The 17,983-nt window shown below is 41.4% G+C and overlaps 1 protein-coding gene across 1 annotated transcript in view; it reads right to left on the bottom strand.

Annotated features, from left to right (window-relative positions):
* Positions 1 to 17,983, bottom strand: part of PHACTR1 (phosphatase and actin regulator 1) — a 490,073-nt gene that overhangs the window by 415,498 nt on the left and 56,592 nt on the right. The window contains exon 3 of the mRNA XM_082257554.1: positions 6,625 to 6,771. Within this exon, the coding sequence (XP_082113680.1) occupies positions 6,625 to 6,771 (147 nt within the window). The remainder of the gene's footprint in view (positions 1 to 6,624; positions 6,772 to 17,983) is intronic.

The raw sequence follows: 17,983 nt of genomic DNA, 5'->3' as shown, positions 1-17,983 counted from the left end.
TGAGTTAAGAAGGTAATTATTTTTGAAGCAGGAATGTTACCAAGCTAATATAATATACACTTGAATATAAGTACAGAATAATGATAATTTGCTGAGTGTGGAGAAACTCTTTAAGGTTGGGTTCACACTGTGCGCAGAGTGACTTGCAGCAGGGGGTCCGGTGCATCCCTGTTCACCGTTTCAGGCCAGAATTTGGTCTGAATTTTTGCCTGAATTCGGACCTGGAATGGACCAGAAGACGCACAGGACCCTTCTGCAGACTGCTCTGCAGCCGAAACCTGCATCCAATTCACACCAGTGTGCACCCAGCCTAAAACATATCTATAAAGGAGTGTCTAGCACAAACAAGTATAAAGATAATAAATAACATAGAGGATGAAACCCAAATGATCCCAATTTTGGTCTTTTCAGAAATATTATTTCATCCACAGGTAACTACTTCATTGGGGTACCAAAGAACAGGGCCCTAAATGCCAATACCACTTGGCACAGTGTTTAGCCCTATCCAGCCTCAGCCTGCCATAGACTTTGTGAGACTGCCTGCAGTGGAGCAGAATGCTGCACCTGACCCTAGGAAGGACACCAGGAAGGATGCGCTGCTGCTGGGTGACCTCGTGCGCAATGGGCACAAATTAAAAAAGGTTGAGAGCAGATGAGTGATTGTGGTAAGGCTCTGTGGATGAACAATGGTTTTCTCCACTTCAATGTTACTACACTGTTTTGCCTAGAGCAAAGACCCTTCTAAGGCACTGTTTACATGTAAGCAATTTGAAACTTCATCAGAAGCACTTTAATGCTCAACACTAGGATTTCCATTATACTCCATGGTGCCAGTTCACACCTGAGGATAGTGTCCCCTGAGTTTTTTTTTGGGTATGAGTTGTAGCCCCAATAAAATTTAATGGGAATGTCTAAAAACAGCATGTTTTTCATGCATTTTCTTGCCTAGATTTTAGCTTCCCACTGGCTAAAATAATAATAAAAAAAACACAAGCATAAAAAGTGCAAAAAACACCTGCTCAAACGCAAAAAATTCCAACACTCAAGTCAAGTGTAAATGGGCCTTCCAAATGTTTTGCTTACTTTTTCATGAACAGTAAATCACTTACAATGTAAATGTGAGAACTGAGACTCATTTTGGTAAATCTAATAATTTTTTTCTAAATCACAGAGCAGTATCTTACATCCTTGTCTGGAGTCCCCTGACAGCGCTCTCTGCTCCTTCTTCCTACGAGTGACCCCTCAGCAAGCTGCATGCTTAGAGTGCACCTATGTGGGCGCACTCCCAAGTGGGACTCCAGTGTGTGCGTCCAAAAAATACACACTGAGTGGTTCAGCCACACCCTTCATTCCCTCCCTTCAAAATTTGACTGATAGCAGCAGAAGCCTATGGCTCCTACTCCTCTCAAAGTCTCCTGTGAGACTAGGAAGAGGGAGCAGCGCTGCTACAGACAGGACAGTGACAGTGCTGGATTGGTGAAGGAGTCAGGCGCACAACAAGTAGTGAGACTTTTTTGTTACCTTAATGCAGGCAATTAGATATTAGTACCAAGAATAAGTGTGTGAGGCACTCAAATTATGTAGGAATTGAATCCTGTGCCCGCAATTGTGAGTTCTGGCCAGGAAGGGAGCTTGTATATGCTCCGAGAAATAGTGGAAAGTATCCAGATGTCCCGGGAGCCGAACATCATAACAAGACCCGCTGTGTGATGGTAAATGGGAGTCTCAACCCCACCAGGTCATGCCCCCAATGTGTCTCACTCCTCCCCTGAAGTAAGCTTCAGGGGAGGAGCGAGATGCATTGGAAGCGTGACCTGACGGGGGTCTAGACAGAGACTGACATTTACCATCACACAGCGGGTCTTGTTATGATATTCAGCTCCCAGGATACCTGGTTACTTTCCACTATTAGACTTTAGAACCACTTTAGGAATAATGAAAGTTGCAGACATAAGTGCAGACACATACCTGTAGCAGCTAAGGGTATTCTCTGCTTTGCCCGAATGCCAGGTGATGATTCCTGGTAGTGTTGGAGAATGCTGCTAAACTCCACCCACACAATCCTATTGGTCCATCCATTTTTTTAAATTACCTTGCAGGCCAATAGAAATGTATGAAAGAGAAGTGGGGGCAAGCTTCAGAACTATGAGGAAGTACTGAAGCTTTGCCCAAATAGAAAATCTGGAATTTGGTAAATTGGGGGATAAAGGTACGTACCGCTGGCTGCCTGGATTTTATATCAGTCAACACCTTTCAGTATTCTTAAAGTGACAGGATCTCTTCAAAGCAATACATGTCTTATTTCCTGTAAACCTAGTAAGATACAATTTTGGGACCACTGCTGTCTAGGCTCAATTGGGTGGCCTAGATCCAAACGACCACAGTCTACATATTAATGGAAATGAAATCACTTACCATACAAATGTACCTGTGAGAATTGAGGCTCCGCTTACGGAATCAACTATTCATTTTTCTAATTAGACTCTGCCACTTTAAGAATACAAAAAGCTGCAAACATGTAAAAGCACAAGCACATACCTGTTAGAGGCAATACTTCTTGGCAGTGTTTGAGCATGCTGCTAAACTCCACCCACATATTCCTATTGGCCCATCGCTATGATTGAGCACCTTGCTGGCCAATAGGAATTTGTGGGAGGAAGTAAAGAGAAGGGGGGCAGGCTTCAGCCCTTATGAGGAAGTGCTGCCCAAGTAGAACAGCTGGGATTAGGGGATAATTAAAGTGGAAGTAAACCCTAGTATTGTTTTCAGCCAAGGAAGCTGCCATCTTGGCCACTGTTTAATCTGCAACTGCCATGATGCTGCACATGTGATCCGTTATGACATCAGCCATTGAATGGCTTGACAGTTTGGTTGAGAGCACAACCAATGTGACAGCTAGCATTTCCGGCATGCCGGGAATGTTGACTGTTTTTTGAAACGATCAAATTGATGGGTTTACTTCCGCTTTAAATTTGCTGCAGGTACATACCTCTGGGTGCCTGCAGTTCATGGCATGCAACACCTTTTAGTATTTTTTATGGTGACAGGGTCTCTTCAAAGCAATATATGTATGTCTTCTTTTCTTTAAATCCAGTAAGCTAAGATACAATTTTAGGACCACTGCTATCAAGGCTCAACTGGATGGCCTAGGTCCAAAGGACAACATGACATATTATACACAGTATATTTGGACATATGCACCTCATTCATTTTATCAGTAGTAAAAACATTTCTCTGATCATTTCAACATAAAGCCAGCTGACCCTTAACTGCATTTTCTAACACAGATCTTGGAACAGAACAGAACAGAACATTTGTAGTAGTGGTATACATTATTTTTCCTGTTAACGAATTAAAACCATTGTGATTGCTTCTTGCAAAACAGCATGAACGACCAAAATACAATACTTGTGAAACTCCAGGTTTGATTGACTCTTCGTGTAGCATTTGTCTCCTAGCCACAGTACTCCAATCACCATGGCAACACATCCTTCATTCAGTCAAGCAGATTTCAAAATATTTCACAATACAATTAACCTTCTACATGGCACTCTGATCTAAAAAAAGAAAAATGGAGCCTATACAGCCCTAATATACAGTATCAAAATGATAGAAAACACCCTAAACCACAGCAATATACCATATAAGCTTATTTGTATTATTTGTAACTTCTAGTTTTTTATGATCATGATTATTTTCTTTACCTTTAAGATCTCTGTGGTGTATTGTACTCATCATAATATATATATAATGTACATGTGTGTGTATGTATATATATATATATATATATATATATATATATATATATACACACACATAGACAGTACATATATATATATATATATATACACAGTACATATATGTATATATATATATATATATATATATATATGTATGTATATATGTAGATGTATATATATATATATATATATATATATACACACATACAATATATATATATATATATATATATATATATATATATATATATATATATATATATATACATACACTGTATACATATTATATATACAATATATGTCTTGCAAGCCCTTTCTTGAACAAGTCAGCAGAGACAAATACATGTTGCAAAGAAATATTGAATCATAGCAGCAAGCAATTTTAAATAAAATAAAAAGTCTTCTTTACTGCTCTAGTTGAGTCAGATGGATCATTAATATATGCTAATTTAGATTTCTAAATGAATCCATAAAACTCAGGGATTTTTGCTGTAAGCAATACTAATGTGTGCTCACATTCAGCACTGGCAGCTGATCTGTTCCTATGACCATGACATATAGCAAGTAATGTGTTGAAGCATTCTAAGGAGGAAACATTATGAATCACAAAGTAATCTGCAAGCAATGTTTAAATAAACAATCTTCTTATTTGTATCAGTTTTAGTTCAATCAGATGGAACACTAATATAAGCTAATTCAGATTTCTAAATACATTGATAAAACTCTGGGATTTTGCTGTCGCCTATCAGCAATAATAATCTGTGTTCACATTTAGCTTTAGCAGCTGATCTGTTCCTATGACATACAGGTATATATATATATATATATATATATATATATATATATATATGTGGATGCATTATAAGGAGGAAACACTGGACCACAAAGTGATCAGCAAAGCAGTGTTAAGAAGTGAAGAGTATTCTGTATTTTATCTGCTCTAGTTAAATCAGATGGAATACTAATATAATGTAATTTCGAATTTATAAATAAATTGCTAAAACTCAAGGATTTTGCTGTCAGAAATATTAATTTGTGTTCACATTCAGCACTAGCAGCTACTATTCCTATGACATATATATATATATATATATATATATATATATATATATATATATATATATATATATATATATATATATATATATATGTATGTATATAGTAAGTAATATGTTAATGCATTATAGGGAGGAAACATTGAACCACAAAGTGATCAGTAAGCAGTATTTAAAAACAAAGAGTTTTCATGACCTTATATGCTCTAGTAAAATCAGATAGAACATGAATATAAACTATTTCGGATTTCTAAATAAATCCATAAAACTCAGGGATTTTGCTGCCAGCAATACTAATATGTGTTCACATTCAGCACTAGCAGCTGATCTTTTCCTAGTACCATGATGAGGCATTTTAACACTTGCTATTCATTCTCCTGTTGAAATCACAGCAGTGTCCTTTCATGACTTATTACACATCATCAGTGACAGTCCCCCTGCTTTGCCCTTTCCACAAGCATGATTCCTTCCCCTGTGTCATTGTCGGTAGGTGATATTTAGCACACGTTCAACACAAAACAGTACAAGTTTGAATTCATTTCTATGTTTTAATGAATGTTCTCACCACAATCACGAGAGTAGATCCATAGAGCTGCTACCTTTGTAAGTCAGCCCTGGGACTTTTGACATGTTTGTCCTGACTCCTGAGACTGTCAGCTGTGTCACTGGTCACTGACACAAAGGAGCGTTGCAGGAGCCCGGAGGAGCAGATCAGCACTAGCAAGGGGGACAGCTCCAGGGGAGCCTCGAGGAGCAGATCAGCACCAGTAGTGTGGACAGCTCCAGAGGAGCCCAGTGGAGTGGATCAGCACCAGAGGAGCCCAGTGGAGTGGATCAGCACCAGAGGAGCCCAGTGGAGTGGATCAGCACCAGAGGAGACCAGTGGAGTGGATCAGCACCAGAGGAGACCAGTGGAGTGGATCAGCACCAGAGGCGCCCAGTGGAGTGGATCAGCACCAGAGGAGCCCAGTGGAGTGGATCAGCACCAGAGGAGACCAGTGGAGTGGATCAGCACCAGAGGAGACCAGTGGAGTGGATCAGCACCAGAGGAGCCCAGTGAAGTGGATCAGCACCAGAGGAGCCCAGTGGAGTGGATCAGCACCAGATGAGCCCAGTGGAGGGGATCAGCACCAGAGGAGCCCAGTGGAGTGAGTCAGTACAAGAGGATCCCAGTGGAGTGGATCAGCACCAGTAGGGTGGGCAGCACCAGAAACGCCTAGTGGAGTTGATCAGCACCAGAGGAGCCCAGTGGAGTGGATCAACACCAGTAGTGTGGACAGCTACAGAGGAGCCCAGTGGAGCAGATCAACACCAGGATGGATGGACAGCTCCAGAGGAGCCTAGTGGAGTGGATCAATACCAGTAGTTTGGACTGCTCCAGAGGAGCCCAGTGGAGTGGATCAGTACCAGAGGAGCCCAGTGCAGTGGATCAGCACCAGAGGAGTCCAGTGGAGTGGATCAACATCAGTAGTGTGGACTGCTCCAGAGGAGCCTATTGGAGTGGATCAGCACCAGAGGAGCCCAGTGGAGTGGATCAACATCAGTAGTGTGGACAGCTCCAGAGGAGCCCAGTGGAGCAGATCAGCACCGGCAGGATGGACAGCTCCAGAGGAGCCTAGTGGAGTGGATCAGCACCAGTAGTGTGGAATGCTCCAGAGGAACCTAATGGAGTGGATCAGTACCAGAGGAGCCCAGTGCAGTGGATCAGCACCAGAGGAGCCCAGTGGAGCAGATCAGCACCGACAGGATGGACAGCTCCGGAGGAGCCCGGCAGAGTAGATCAGTACCGGCAGAATGGACATCTCCTGGGGGGGGGAGGATCTTCTTACCTGTCTGCAGGTTCAGGGAAATCCTAGCCTCAGCCAGATAGGGGGTGTCACTTTTTGACCGGACTCTTCTGATGGGTCGCCGATCAGTCTCCTCCTCTGAAGATGCCGCCATTAAGGGGTGCACGGTGTACAGGGTCGCCCGGCGAGCTAATACAGTTGGTCAATCAAAAGCAAAAAAAAAAGAAAAAAAAAGGGGGGCAAGGAAGAGAAGAAGGTGCCAAGGAGGAGGGGGAGAGAAAGGGGAGAGAGAGAGAGAGAGAGAGAGAGGAAAAGACACATACATAGGAACAGAAAGAGAGAGTAGTGGGGGGGAGGGGAGAGGAAAAAAAAGGCAGAAAGAGACAGCAGAAGGGGAGGAGGGAAAAAGAGAAAATACGTTAAGGATTTGAATGTAGATGGGAACAGGAGGAGAGCAGCAATGAACAGGAGGTGAGGAAATCCCTCCCCCAGCTCAGCAGCAACAACAGACCCACTTGTCACAGCTCACCATTGCACCCTCATCCCTCTGCTGGCCGTGCAGGGGTTAATGTCTGAGCACTGGAGCTGCATGGCAGCAGAGGGTTAATGCTGAACCTTCCATGACAAAGCTGATCGTCTGAGCTGGCTAGTAAGGCACACAGATACATTGCATGAATGGACACACTCTGACAGCAGGGGATGCTGCTGGACACATTACAGACACACCAGCAAGCAAGAGGCAGCAAAATCACTGGCTGCTGTGCACACACTCTGACATTAAAGATCATATGTAGATTCATCTATGGGGATCCTGGCTAATAATGGCTTACCATTCAAGTCTTAGCCAGAAATAGCTGTAATATTTGTGGGTAAATGTTACCATCATTATCATACATTTTATACCAGCTGATATTCTGTAATATACAAGTCCAGAGCTATTTAACAATGCCTCAAATGGTTAACTGTTCTGCAAATTGGCTTGCTGAATAAGTATGGACATAGCTGTATTCTATATAGAGCAGACATAGAAATAATAGTTATTAAAGCACTGTACTGGTGTTAGACTTGCATGTCTATGCTGCAAAACTTGAATTGAAAAAACATATACTGATAACAATAACATACCATTAATAATACTGCTATTATTATTATTATTATTATTAATATTATTATTATATTAGTAGTAGTAGGAGTAGTAGTAGTAGTAATAATAATGCTATTGTATAGTAGTATTTCAACATGAATGCCCTTGCTGACCTCCCTCCGAAAATGCTACTTGCCTGGGGGTCATACTGTTTCTTTAACCACTTCAGCCCCAGAAGGATTTACCTCCCTTCCTGACCAGGCCATGTTTTGCGTTATGGCACTACGTTACTTTAACTGACAATTGCACAGAAGTGTGACGCTGTACCCAAATAAAATGTATGTCATTTTTTCCCCCACAAATAGAGCTTTTGGTGGTATTTGATCATGTCTGCGGTTTTTATTTTTTGAGCTATAAACAAAAAAAAGACTGACAGTTTTGAAAAATAAAAACTATATTTTTTTACTTTATGCTATAAAACATACCCCCAAAAAATTGAAAAAAAAAAATCAAATTGAGTCATCAATTTAGGCCAATATGTAGTCTGCTACATATTTTTGTTAAAAAAACATCCCAATAAGTGTAAATTGATTGGTTTGCGTAAAAGCTATGGCGTCTACAAAATGTTTAGATTTTTTATTTTTTATATTGTTTTTACTAGTAATGGTGGCGATGTGTGATTTTTAGCAGGACTGCGACATGGCAGCGCACAAATCTGACACTAAAGGCCCCGTACACACGTACCGATTGTCGGCCATAAAGATTCGGCCGACGACCGATCGGCCAATTGTAGGCTTGTTAGTATGATGCTTCCGACAGCCGACAGCGCATTTTCGGCCGAACAGAATCTGTCGTGCAGGCATTAAAATTTTTGTTGGCCAACACCAGAACGGCCGATTGTTCGCCAGTCAGTACAGATTTCGGCCGACAGACAGCAGATTTGCAAGACTGGGCATGCTCAGAAAAGAAAAAAGACCAGGAAAGTTAACCATCACATGACATCACTTCTGCAGTCGGCTGTTGTTGGCCGACAAAATTCGTGTGCAGTTTTTTGCAGTTTTCAACAGACAAGACAGCCCTCGGACAAAATACGGCCGATCGTTCGGCCAACGATCGGTACATGTGTACGGGGCTTAAGTGTCCCTTTTTTGGGGACCAGTGACACCAATACAGTGATGAGTGCTAAAAAAAAAAAAAAAAAGCACTGTACTTGTATAAATGACACTGGCAGGAAAGGGGTTAACATCAGGGGTGATGAAAGGGTTAAGTATGCTCCTAGGGAGTGCTTTCTAACTGTGGGGGCTAATGCTGTGACTGGAGGAAAACAGAGATCTGTGTTTCTGCTTAGCAGAAACACAATATCTTAATTTTCCTCCCTCACAGAACGGCGGTTTGACTTGCTTACATAGGCAGACGGCCGTTCTGCCTCTCTAGAGAGCAATCACGGGTGGCAGGAGGCTATCGCGGCCACCGGACCCACTAATTGGCTTCTGCTGTGTCCAATCACAGGGGTAGCGGGTCGCCGGCGGCGCGCGAGTGTGCCCCAGACCTCTTGCACAAAGTCACGTACAGGTACATGATTTTGTGCAGCCGGGCTGCCCTGCCGCAGTATATATCTGTAAGTGGTTAAAGTATATGTAAACCCAAAAACAAAAAGTAATTTATTGCAGCCTACCAATCCCCATATGCAGTGGCTACATTTGTTTTGTTTTGTTTTTTTAGGCTTTTTTTCCCCCTTTATTTTTACCTGGTGACCTGACAAGTAACACATTTCCTGTATTAGGGAGGCTCCACTCTGGATGGAGGAGCAACCTTTGGACTTGACTAACAGCTTTAATCCAACAGCTAACAGTTTTATACACTGCTCAAAAAAATTAAAGGAACACTTTGAAAATACATCAGATCTCAATGGGGAGAAATACCATGTTGGATATCTATACTGATATGGACTGGGTAATGTGTTAGGAACTAAAGGATTCCACATCGTCTGATGGAAATTAAAATTATCAACCTACAGAGGGCTGAATTCAAAGACACCCCGAAAATCAAAGTGAAAAAATGATGCAGCAGGCTAATCCATTTTGCTGAAATTTCATTGCAGCAACTCAAAATGGTACTCAGTAGTTTGTATGGCCCCCACGTGCTTGTATGTATGCCTGACAATGTTGGGGCATGCTCCTAATGAGACGACGGAAGGTCTCCTGGGGTATTTACTCCCAGATCTGGACCAGGGAATTACTGAGCACCTGAACAGACTGAGGTGCAATCTGGCAGCGTCGGGTGGACCGAAACATAATGTCCCAGAGGTGCTCTATTGGATTTAGGTCAGGGGAGCATGGGGGCCATTTAATGGTATCAATTCCTTCATCCTCCAGGAACTGGCTATATACTCTCGCCACATGAGGCCAGGCATTGTTGTGCACCAGGAGGAACCCTGGACCTGCACCAGCGTGTGGTCTGAAAATGGGTCCAAGGATTTCATCCTGATACCGAATGGCAGTCAGGGTGCCATCGTCTAGCCTGTAGAGGTCTGTGTGTCCCTCCATGGATCTGCCTCCCCAGACCATCCCTGACCCACCACCAAACCGATCATGCTGAATGATGTTACAGAAAGAATAACGTTTCCCACTGCTTCTCCAGACCCTTTTACATCTGTCACATGTGTTCAAGGTAAACCTGCTCTCATCTGTGACCTATCAATTGTGGTGTTCAATGGCAAATGCCAATTGAGCTCCACGGTGCGGGGCAGTGAGCACAGGGCCTACTAGAGGACATTGGGCCCTGAGGTCACACTTGTGAAGTCTGTTTCTGATTGTTTTGTTAGAGACATTCACACCAGTGGCCTGCTGGAGGTCATTTTGTAGGGCTCTGGCAGTGCTCATCCTATTCCTCCTTGCACAAAGGAGCAGGTACCGGTCCTGCTGATGGGTTAAGGACCTTCTATAGCCCTGTCCAGCTCTCCTAGAGTAACTGCCTGTCTCCTGCAATCTCCTCCATGCTCTTGATACTGTGCTGGGAGACACAGAAAACCTTCTGGCGATGACAAGTATTGATGTGCCATACTGGAGGAGTTGGACTGCCTGTGCAACCTCTATAGGGTCCAGGTTTTGCCTCATCCAAAAGTGACACTGACCCTAGCAAAATGCCAAACTAATGAAAAACAGTCAGAAAAGATGAGTGTGGGAAAAAAAGGTCAGTGGCCTCCATCTGTAAAACCGTTCCTGTTTTGGAGGTTGTCTCATTGTTGCTCATCTAGGGCACCTGTTGTTAATTTCATAAACACTGAAGCAGCTGAAACTGATAGACAACCAAACAACCCCCTCTGCTACTTAACCGACCAGATCAATATCCCTGGAGTTTAATTGGCTTGGCTCTGATTAACAAGTGTTTCTTTATTTTTTTTAAGCAGTATATACATATACACACAGTATCTCACAAAAGTGAGTACACCCCTCACATTTTTGTAAATATTTTATTATATCTTTTCATGTGACAACACTGAGGAAATTACACTTTGCTACAGTGTAACATAGCGAGTGTACAACTTGTATAACAGTGTATATTTGCTGTCCCCTCAAAATAACTCAACACACAGCCATTAATGTCTAAACCGCTGGCAACAAAACGAGTACACCCATAAGTGACAATGTCCAAATTGGGTCAGCCTGTCAGTGCTGTGACCATATGCTGCACACTGCATCAAATTGGTCTGCATGGCTGTCGTCCCAGAAGGGAGCCTCTTCTAAAGATGATGCACAAGAAAGCCCGCAAACAGTTTGCTGAAGACAAGCAGACTAAGGACATGGATTACTGGAACCATGTCCTGTGATCTGATGAGATCAAGTTAAACCTATTTGGTTCAGATGGTGTCAAGTGTGTGTGGCGGCAACCAGGTGAGGAGTACAAAGACAAGTGTGTATTGCCTACAGTCAAGCATGGTGGTGGGAGTGTCATGGTCTGGGGCTGCATGAGTGCTGCCATGACAGGGGATCTACAGTTCATGGAGGGACCCATGAATGGCAACATGTACTGTGACATAGTGAAGCAGAGCATGATCCCTTCCCTTCAGAGACTGGGCCGAAGGGCAGTATTCCAACATGATAACGACCCCAAACACACCTCCAAGATGACCACTGCCTTGCTAAAGAAACTGAGAGTAAAGTTGATGGATTGGCCAAGCATGTCTCCAGACCTAAACCCTATTGAGCATCTGTGGGGCATCTTCAAACGGAAGGTGGAGGAGCGCAAGGTCTCTAACATCCACCAGCTACATGATGTTATCATGGAGGAGTGGAAGAGGAATTCAGTGGCAGCTCTGGTGAACTCCATGCCCAAGAGGGTTAAGGCAGTGCTGTAAAATATCAGTGGCCACACCAAATATTGACACTTTGGGCCCAATTTGGACATTGTCACTTAGAGGTGTACTCACTTTTGTTGCCAGCGGTTTCAACATTAATGGCTCTGTGTTGAGTTATTTTGAGGGGACAGCAAATTCACACTGTTATTCAAGCTGTACACTCACTACTTTACATTGTAGCAAAGTGTTATTTCTTCAGTGTTGTCACATGAAAAGATATCATAAAATATTTACAAAAATGTGAGGGTGTACTCACTTTTGTGAGATACTGTATATATATATATATATATATATATATATATATATATATATATATATATATACACGATAGATAGATAGATAGATAGATAGATAGATAGATAGATAGATAGATAGATAGATAGATAGATAGATAGATAGATAGATAGATAGATAGATAGATAGATAGATAGATAGATAGATAGATAGATAGATAGATAGATAAAATGGCCACTGCAAGCTCCACTGTCAATGGTAAATTATTTGTCTCACACCTCTAACTGCCACTTTTGCTAGACAGCTTGGTCTGTTAAAGCAGTAGTAAACTCACTTTTTGAAGAAAAAAAAAAAAAGGCCCCCTGCAGGTTAATGTCATAATGTGTGAGCATGGGAGTCATGACTGTGGCACAGTGCTCTGAATGGACTGCATGCTTGAATGTGCTGTCCATTCAGAGCTCAGTGTACATGTGCTGGTGACATCACCGGCCGCTATAAATATCTCCTAAATTATGCACGTTTAGGAGATATTCAGAGTATGTGCAGGTAAGGCTTATTATAAAGTCCGCTTTCTCACTTGTACCTACAGGTAAGCCTATAATAAGTCTTACCTGTAGGTACAAGTGAAAAAGCGGACTTTACTGTCACTTTAAGAGATGTTCAAAACTAAAAGACTTACTGGCAAAATCACCAAGTGTAGACAGAGGAAATAAAAACGTAAAATAGAAAACTAATGCAGCCACCACATTTAATAATTGGTAAATTGCAATAATTCATTTTTTGTTTTTTGGGTTTAAGATACACTTTAACTTTAATGTTTGTCCCTAACTCAGAACTATTATGAGCTGACTGCTAATTCACTCCGATTTTACTGGTAGCATGTTTCTTACTGACCTGACCAGTGACAATGTTGTGACATAAGTTGACAGAATATTAAAGCCAGGGTCACCCAGGCAAAGGGCATTTTCAGCCTACATATTTGCACCAATACAGGTTTCTTCAATACTATTTTGATAAAAGTTGAAAAACCTCTGCCTGCTTTACTACATTGTAAAAAAATGTATACTGTATTGCAGTAGGCACTAAGATAAACTGATAATGTAATGAGCTCCTGGGAGGCTGGCTGCTGTGGCAATAGAAGAACACAAACGGAGAGGCACCTTTGTCTTAAGAACCAGTACAGAAATACATGTACATGAGTGCATATTTACTTTTTTGTACAATGTTACAAAAATAACACACAAGTGAAATAATACGATGATCATAAACATAGCATTTACTTATAACTTATTAAGAGTTGAAGGTAGAAATACATGTAAATAAATCTATGATTCCTACAAAGCATGTAGAATCTAATACACTGCCCAGTTATAACACACAGCACAAACAAAGACTTAATTGACAAGACAATAGCTATATCAGTTAAAAAAAAAAAAAAAAGCATAATTAGGTAAACACAGCTAAATATCTTCTCTATCACAACACTGCAGACAAGGCTGGCTTACAACACCAAAATGTTCCCTTTTTTGCTTTTTTTTTTTGGGGGGGGGGGGGGTCTGTTAAATGTACCGTTTGAAGTATGTTTAAAGCTGTTCAATAAGTGCCATAAATGCCTGTAAATCATGTGCTGCACTGTTATAAATCTAAATTGTTCCCATTTCTCCCTGTGGACCACTCAACATCTCTTCTCTATTGAATGGAGTTGAGGGGAAGAGGAGGTGTAAGGTGTTCTGTAGTCCTAGAACACTTCAGGAAGCGTGTTACCGATAGGATCACCAGGTAACCATGTCTCTATGCTTTATTTTTGTGAGAAAACTCTTCAAAAATCACCCTAAAGCATGTCTGGTCGTGGTCTTCTTGAGTATGGGAAAAATGATTCTTGTAGCATTTACTTCCTGCCCTTAGCTCAAGTATGCATGCAGAAGAGTGTGCTTAGCTAACTAAGAAAACCCCTCCTCCCTTCCTAAAGACTCCTGGGATGTATGACATCAATGGCCTAGACAGGAAAACCAAGAAGCAACTGAAGAAATGTAAAAAAAAAAGTTTAAAACAAGTAAATATGATATACTTTCCTATCTAGGTACTAATGCTAGCAGCATGAGGATTACAAATAATCAATGTTGATTGGGAGAGTGGAGTTCCACTTTAAGCTGGCTATAGATGGAGAGATTTTCTTTCCTGCAAACACGGGTTTAAGGGAAGAAAATTGCTCAATTCCCTCATCAACACAGTTAGTGTTCATGGGGGAATCCCTCCCACAGAGCTATTGCGTTCTCCTGGCAACCCCCCCCCCCCAAGGAGAACACAAAGTGATTATTGCTAGTGGCTATAACCTCTGGAAATAATCCCATGAAAAATCTGACAGCCTGGTTGTACCCAAGTTGATCGATCGATCAACATGGGTACAATCAGCCCGCCAGTACATGGTTTAAATTTCGGCCGGTCCCTGCTGAACCGGCCAAGATTCGAACTGTCTGTTTGAATAGAGAGCTATTCACACCAGCCATCCTACAAATGTATTTGAGCTAAAGCAGTTTTGTAGAGGGATGGTCAAAATCCCCCCTGAATGGTGTGCAGGTATGACCCAGAGCTACCAAAAAGGTTTGCCTGAAGTCATTGTTGCTAAAGGAGGTTTGACCAGCTATTAATTCCAATGGTTCACTTACTTTTTCCTCCATCACTGTAAATGTTTGTGTGATATCACCTTACGCACATTGTGTTTGTCTACTGTTGTGACTTAAGCCTGATATGAATAGGAAAGAAAATCACTCAATTCCCCCATTAACACAGTCAGTGTTGATGGAGGGATCCCTCCCGCAGAGCTATTGTGTTCTCCAGACACCCCTCACCTCCCGAAGAACGCAAAGTGATTATTGCCAGTGGCTATAGCCGCTGGCAATAATCATATGAAAAATCAGACAGGCTTGTTGTACCCAAGTTGATCGATCGATTAACTTGAGTGCAATCAGCCTGACCATACATGGTTCAAGTTTCTGTCAGTCCCTGCTGAACCGGCCAAGATTCAAACTATCTATGGCCGGCTTTGGGTGGGGATCATTTTACATTTGTTTACATTTTGTTTATCATAGTCAACAGAGTATGAGTGAAGAGCAACCATAACCATGCCTTGTGTGACCAATTCCTGCCACATTTGATGTCCAAACCTTTTTAACCACTTTACAACCGGAGGATTTTGCTGTCTTACGTCCAGACCACTTTTTGTGCTTCGGCACTGTGCGACTTTAACTGACAATTGTGCGGTCATGCAATGTGGTACCCAAACAAAATTTACGTCCTTTTTTTCCCACAAACAGAGCTTTCTTTTGGTGGTATTTGATCACCTCTGCGCTTTTTATTTTTTGCGATATTAATAAAAAAAGAGCGAAAATTTTGCAAAAAAATGAAATTTTCAACTTTGTCTTTTAAAAAATATCCAATATACTCAATTTATGTCATATTTTTTGGCCAAAATATATTTAGCTACATGTCTTTGACAAAAAAAAATTCAATGAGCGTATTTTTATTGGTTTGCGCAAAAGTTATAGCGTCTACAAACTATGGTGTAAATACTGAAATTTTACGCAGCTTTAATTTCTGACTGCCTATCTCAATTCATGAAGTGCTAAAATGGCAGGGCAGTACAAGACCCCCCCAAATTACCACTTTTTGGAAAGTAGACATCCTAAGGAATGTTCTGAGATGCATGTTGAGCTCATTGAATATTTAATTTTTTTGTCACAGGTGTTTGAAAAATGAATAAAAAAAAAAAAAATTTTTTTTTTAACACAAAGTTGTCACTAAAAGATAAATTTCTCACACATGCCATGGGTATATGTGTAATTACACCCCAAAATATATTCTGCTGCTTCTCCTGAGTACAGGGATACCACATATGTGAGACTTTTTGGGAGCCTAGCTGTGTACGGGACCCCGAAAATCAATCTCCATCTTTAGGTTTTCTAATGGCGTAAATTGCTGATTTTACTCCTCACTACCCATCACAGTTTCGGAGGCCCTGAAATTTCAAGATAGCACAAAACCCCCCAAATGACCCCATTTTGCAAAGTAGACACCCCAAGCTATTTGCTGAGAGGCATGGTGAGTCCATGGAATATTTTATATTTTGCCACAAGTTTTGGGAAAATTACAATTTTTTTTTTTTTTTTTTTTTAACACAAAGTTGTCACTAAAAGATAAATTTCTCACACATGACATGGGTATATGTGGAATGACACCCCAAAATACATTCTGCCGCTTCTCCTCAGTATGGGGATACCCCATGTGTGAGACTTTTTGGGAGCCTAGCTGTGTACGGGACCCCGAAAATGAATCTCCATCTTTAGGTTTTCTAATGGCGTAAATTGTTGATTTCACTCCTGACTACCCATCACAGTTTCGGAGGCCCTGAAATTTCAACATAGCACAAAACCCCCCCAAATGACCCCATTTTGCAAAGTAGACACCCCAAGCTATTTGCTGAGAGGCATGGTGAGTCCATGGAATATTTTATATTTTGCCACAAGTTCCGGGAAATATATTATTATTATTTTTTTTTTTGTTTTTTTACACAAAGTTGTCACTAAATGATATATTGCTCACACATGCCATGGGTATATGTGAAATGACACCCCAAAATACATTCTGCTGCTTCTCCTGAGTACAGGGATACCACATGTGTGAGACTTTTTTGCAGTCTAGCCGAGTACAGGTCCTCGAAAGCCAACCCCCACTTTCAGGCTTTCCAAGGGCGTAAATTGTTGATTTCACTCCTGACTACCTATCACAGTTTCGGAGGCCATGAAATGCCAAGACAGCACAACCCCCCTCCAAATGACCCCTTTTCGGAAAGTAGACACCCTAAGCTATTTGCAGAGAGGCATGTTGGGTGTTTTGCAGATCTCACTTTTTGTCACAAAGTTTTGGAATTTGAAAAAAGAGGAAAAAAAATGCATTTTCCTGTTTTTTCTTCATTTTCCAAAAAAAATGAGAGATGCAAAATACTCACCATGCCTCTCAGCAAATAGATTAGAGTGTCTACTTTGCAAAATGAGGTCATTTTGGGGGGTTTTGTGCCATCTTGGCGTTTCATGGCCTTCAAAAGTGTGATAGGTAGTAAGGAGTGAGATCAACAATTTACGCCCTTAGAAAGCCTGAAGGTGGGGAGTGGTTTTCCGGGTCCTGTACGCGGCTAGACTGCAAAAAAGTCTCACACATGGGGTATCCTTGTACTCAGGAGAAGCAGCAGAATGTATTTTGGGGTGTCATTTCACATATACCCATGGCATGTGTGAGCATTATATCATTTACTGACAACTTTGTGTAAAAAAAAAAAAAAAAAAAAAAAATAATAATTTTCCTGAAACTTGTGGCAAAATATAAAATATTCCATGGACTCATCATGCCTCTCATCTAATAGCTTGGAGTGTCTACTTTGCAAAATGGGGTAATTTGGGGGGGTTTTGTGCCATTTTGGCATTTCATGGCCTTCAAAAGTGTGATAGGTAGTAAGGAGTGAGATCAACAATTTACGCCCTTAGAAAGCCTGAAGGTGGGGAGTGGTTTTCCGGGTCCTGTACGCGGCTAGACTGCAAAAAAGTCTCACACATGGGGTATCCTTGTACTCAGGAGAAGCAGCAGAATGTATTTTGGGGTGTCATTTCACATATACCCATGGCTTGTGTGAGCATTATATCATTTACTGACAACTTTGTGTAAAAAAAAAAAAA

Source organism: Pelophylax lessonae, assembly GCF_965119305.1.
Source record: "Pelophylax lessonae genome assembly, chromosome: 5".
Lineage (NCBI taxonomy): Eukaryota > Metazoa > Chordata > Amphibia > Anura > Ranidae > Pelophylax > Pelophylax lessonae.
The sequence above is the reverse complement of the archived record's forward strand: the minus strand, read 5'-3'. Positions and strand labels throughout refer to the sequence as shown.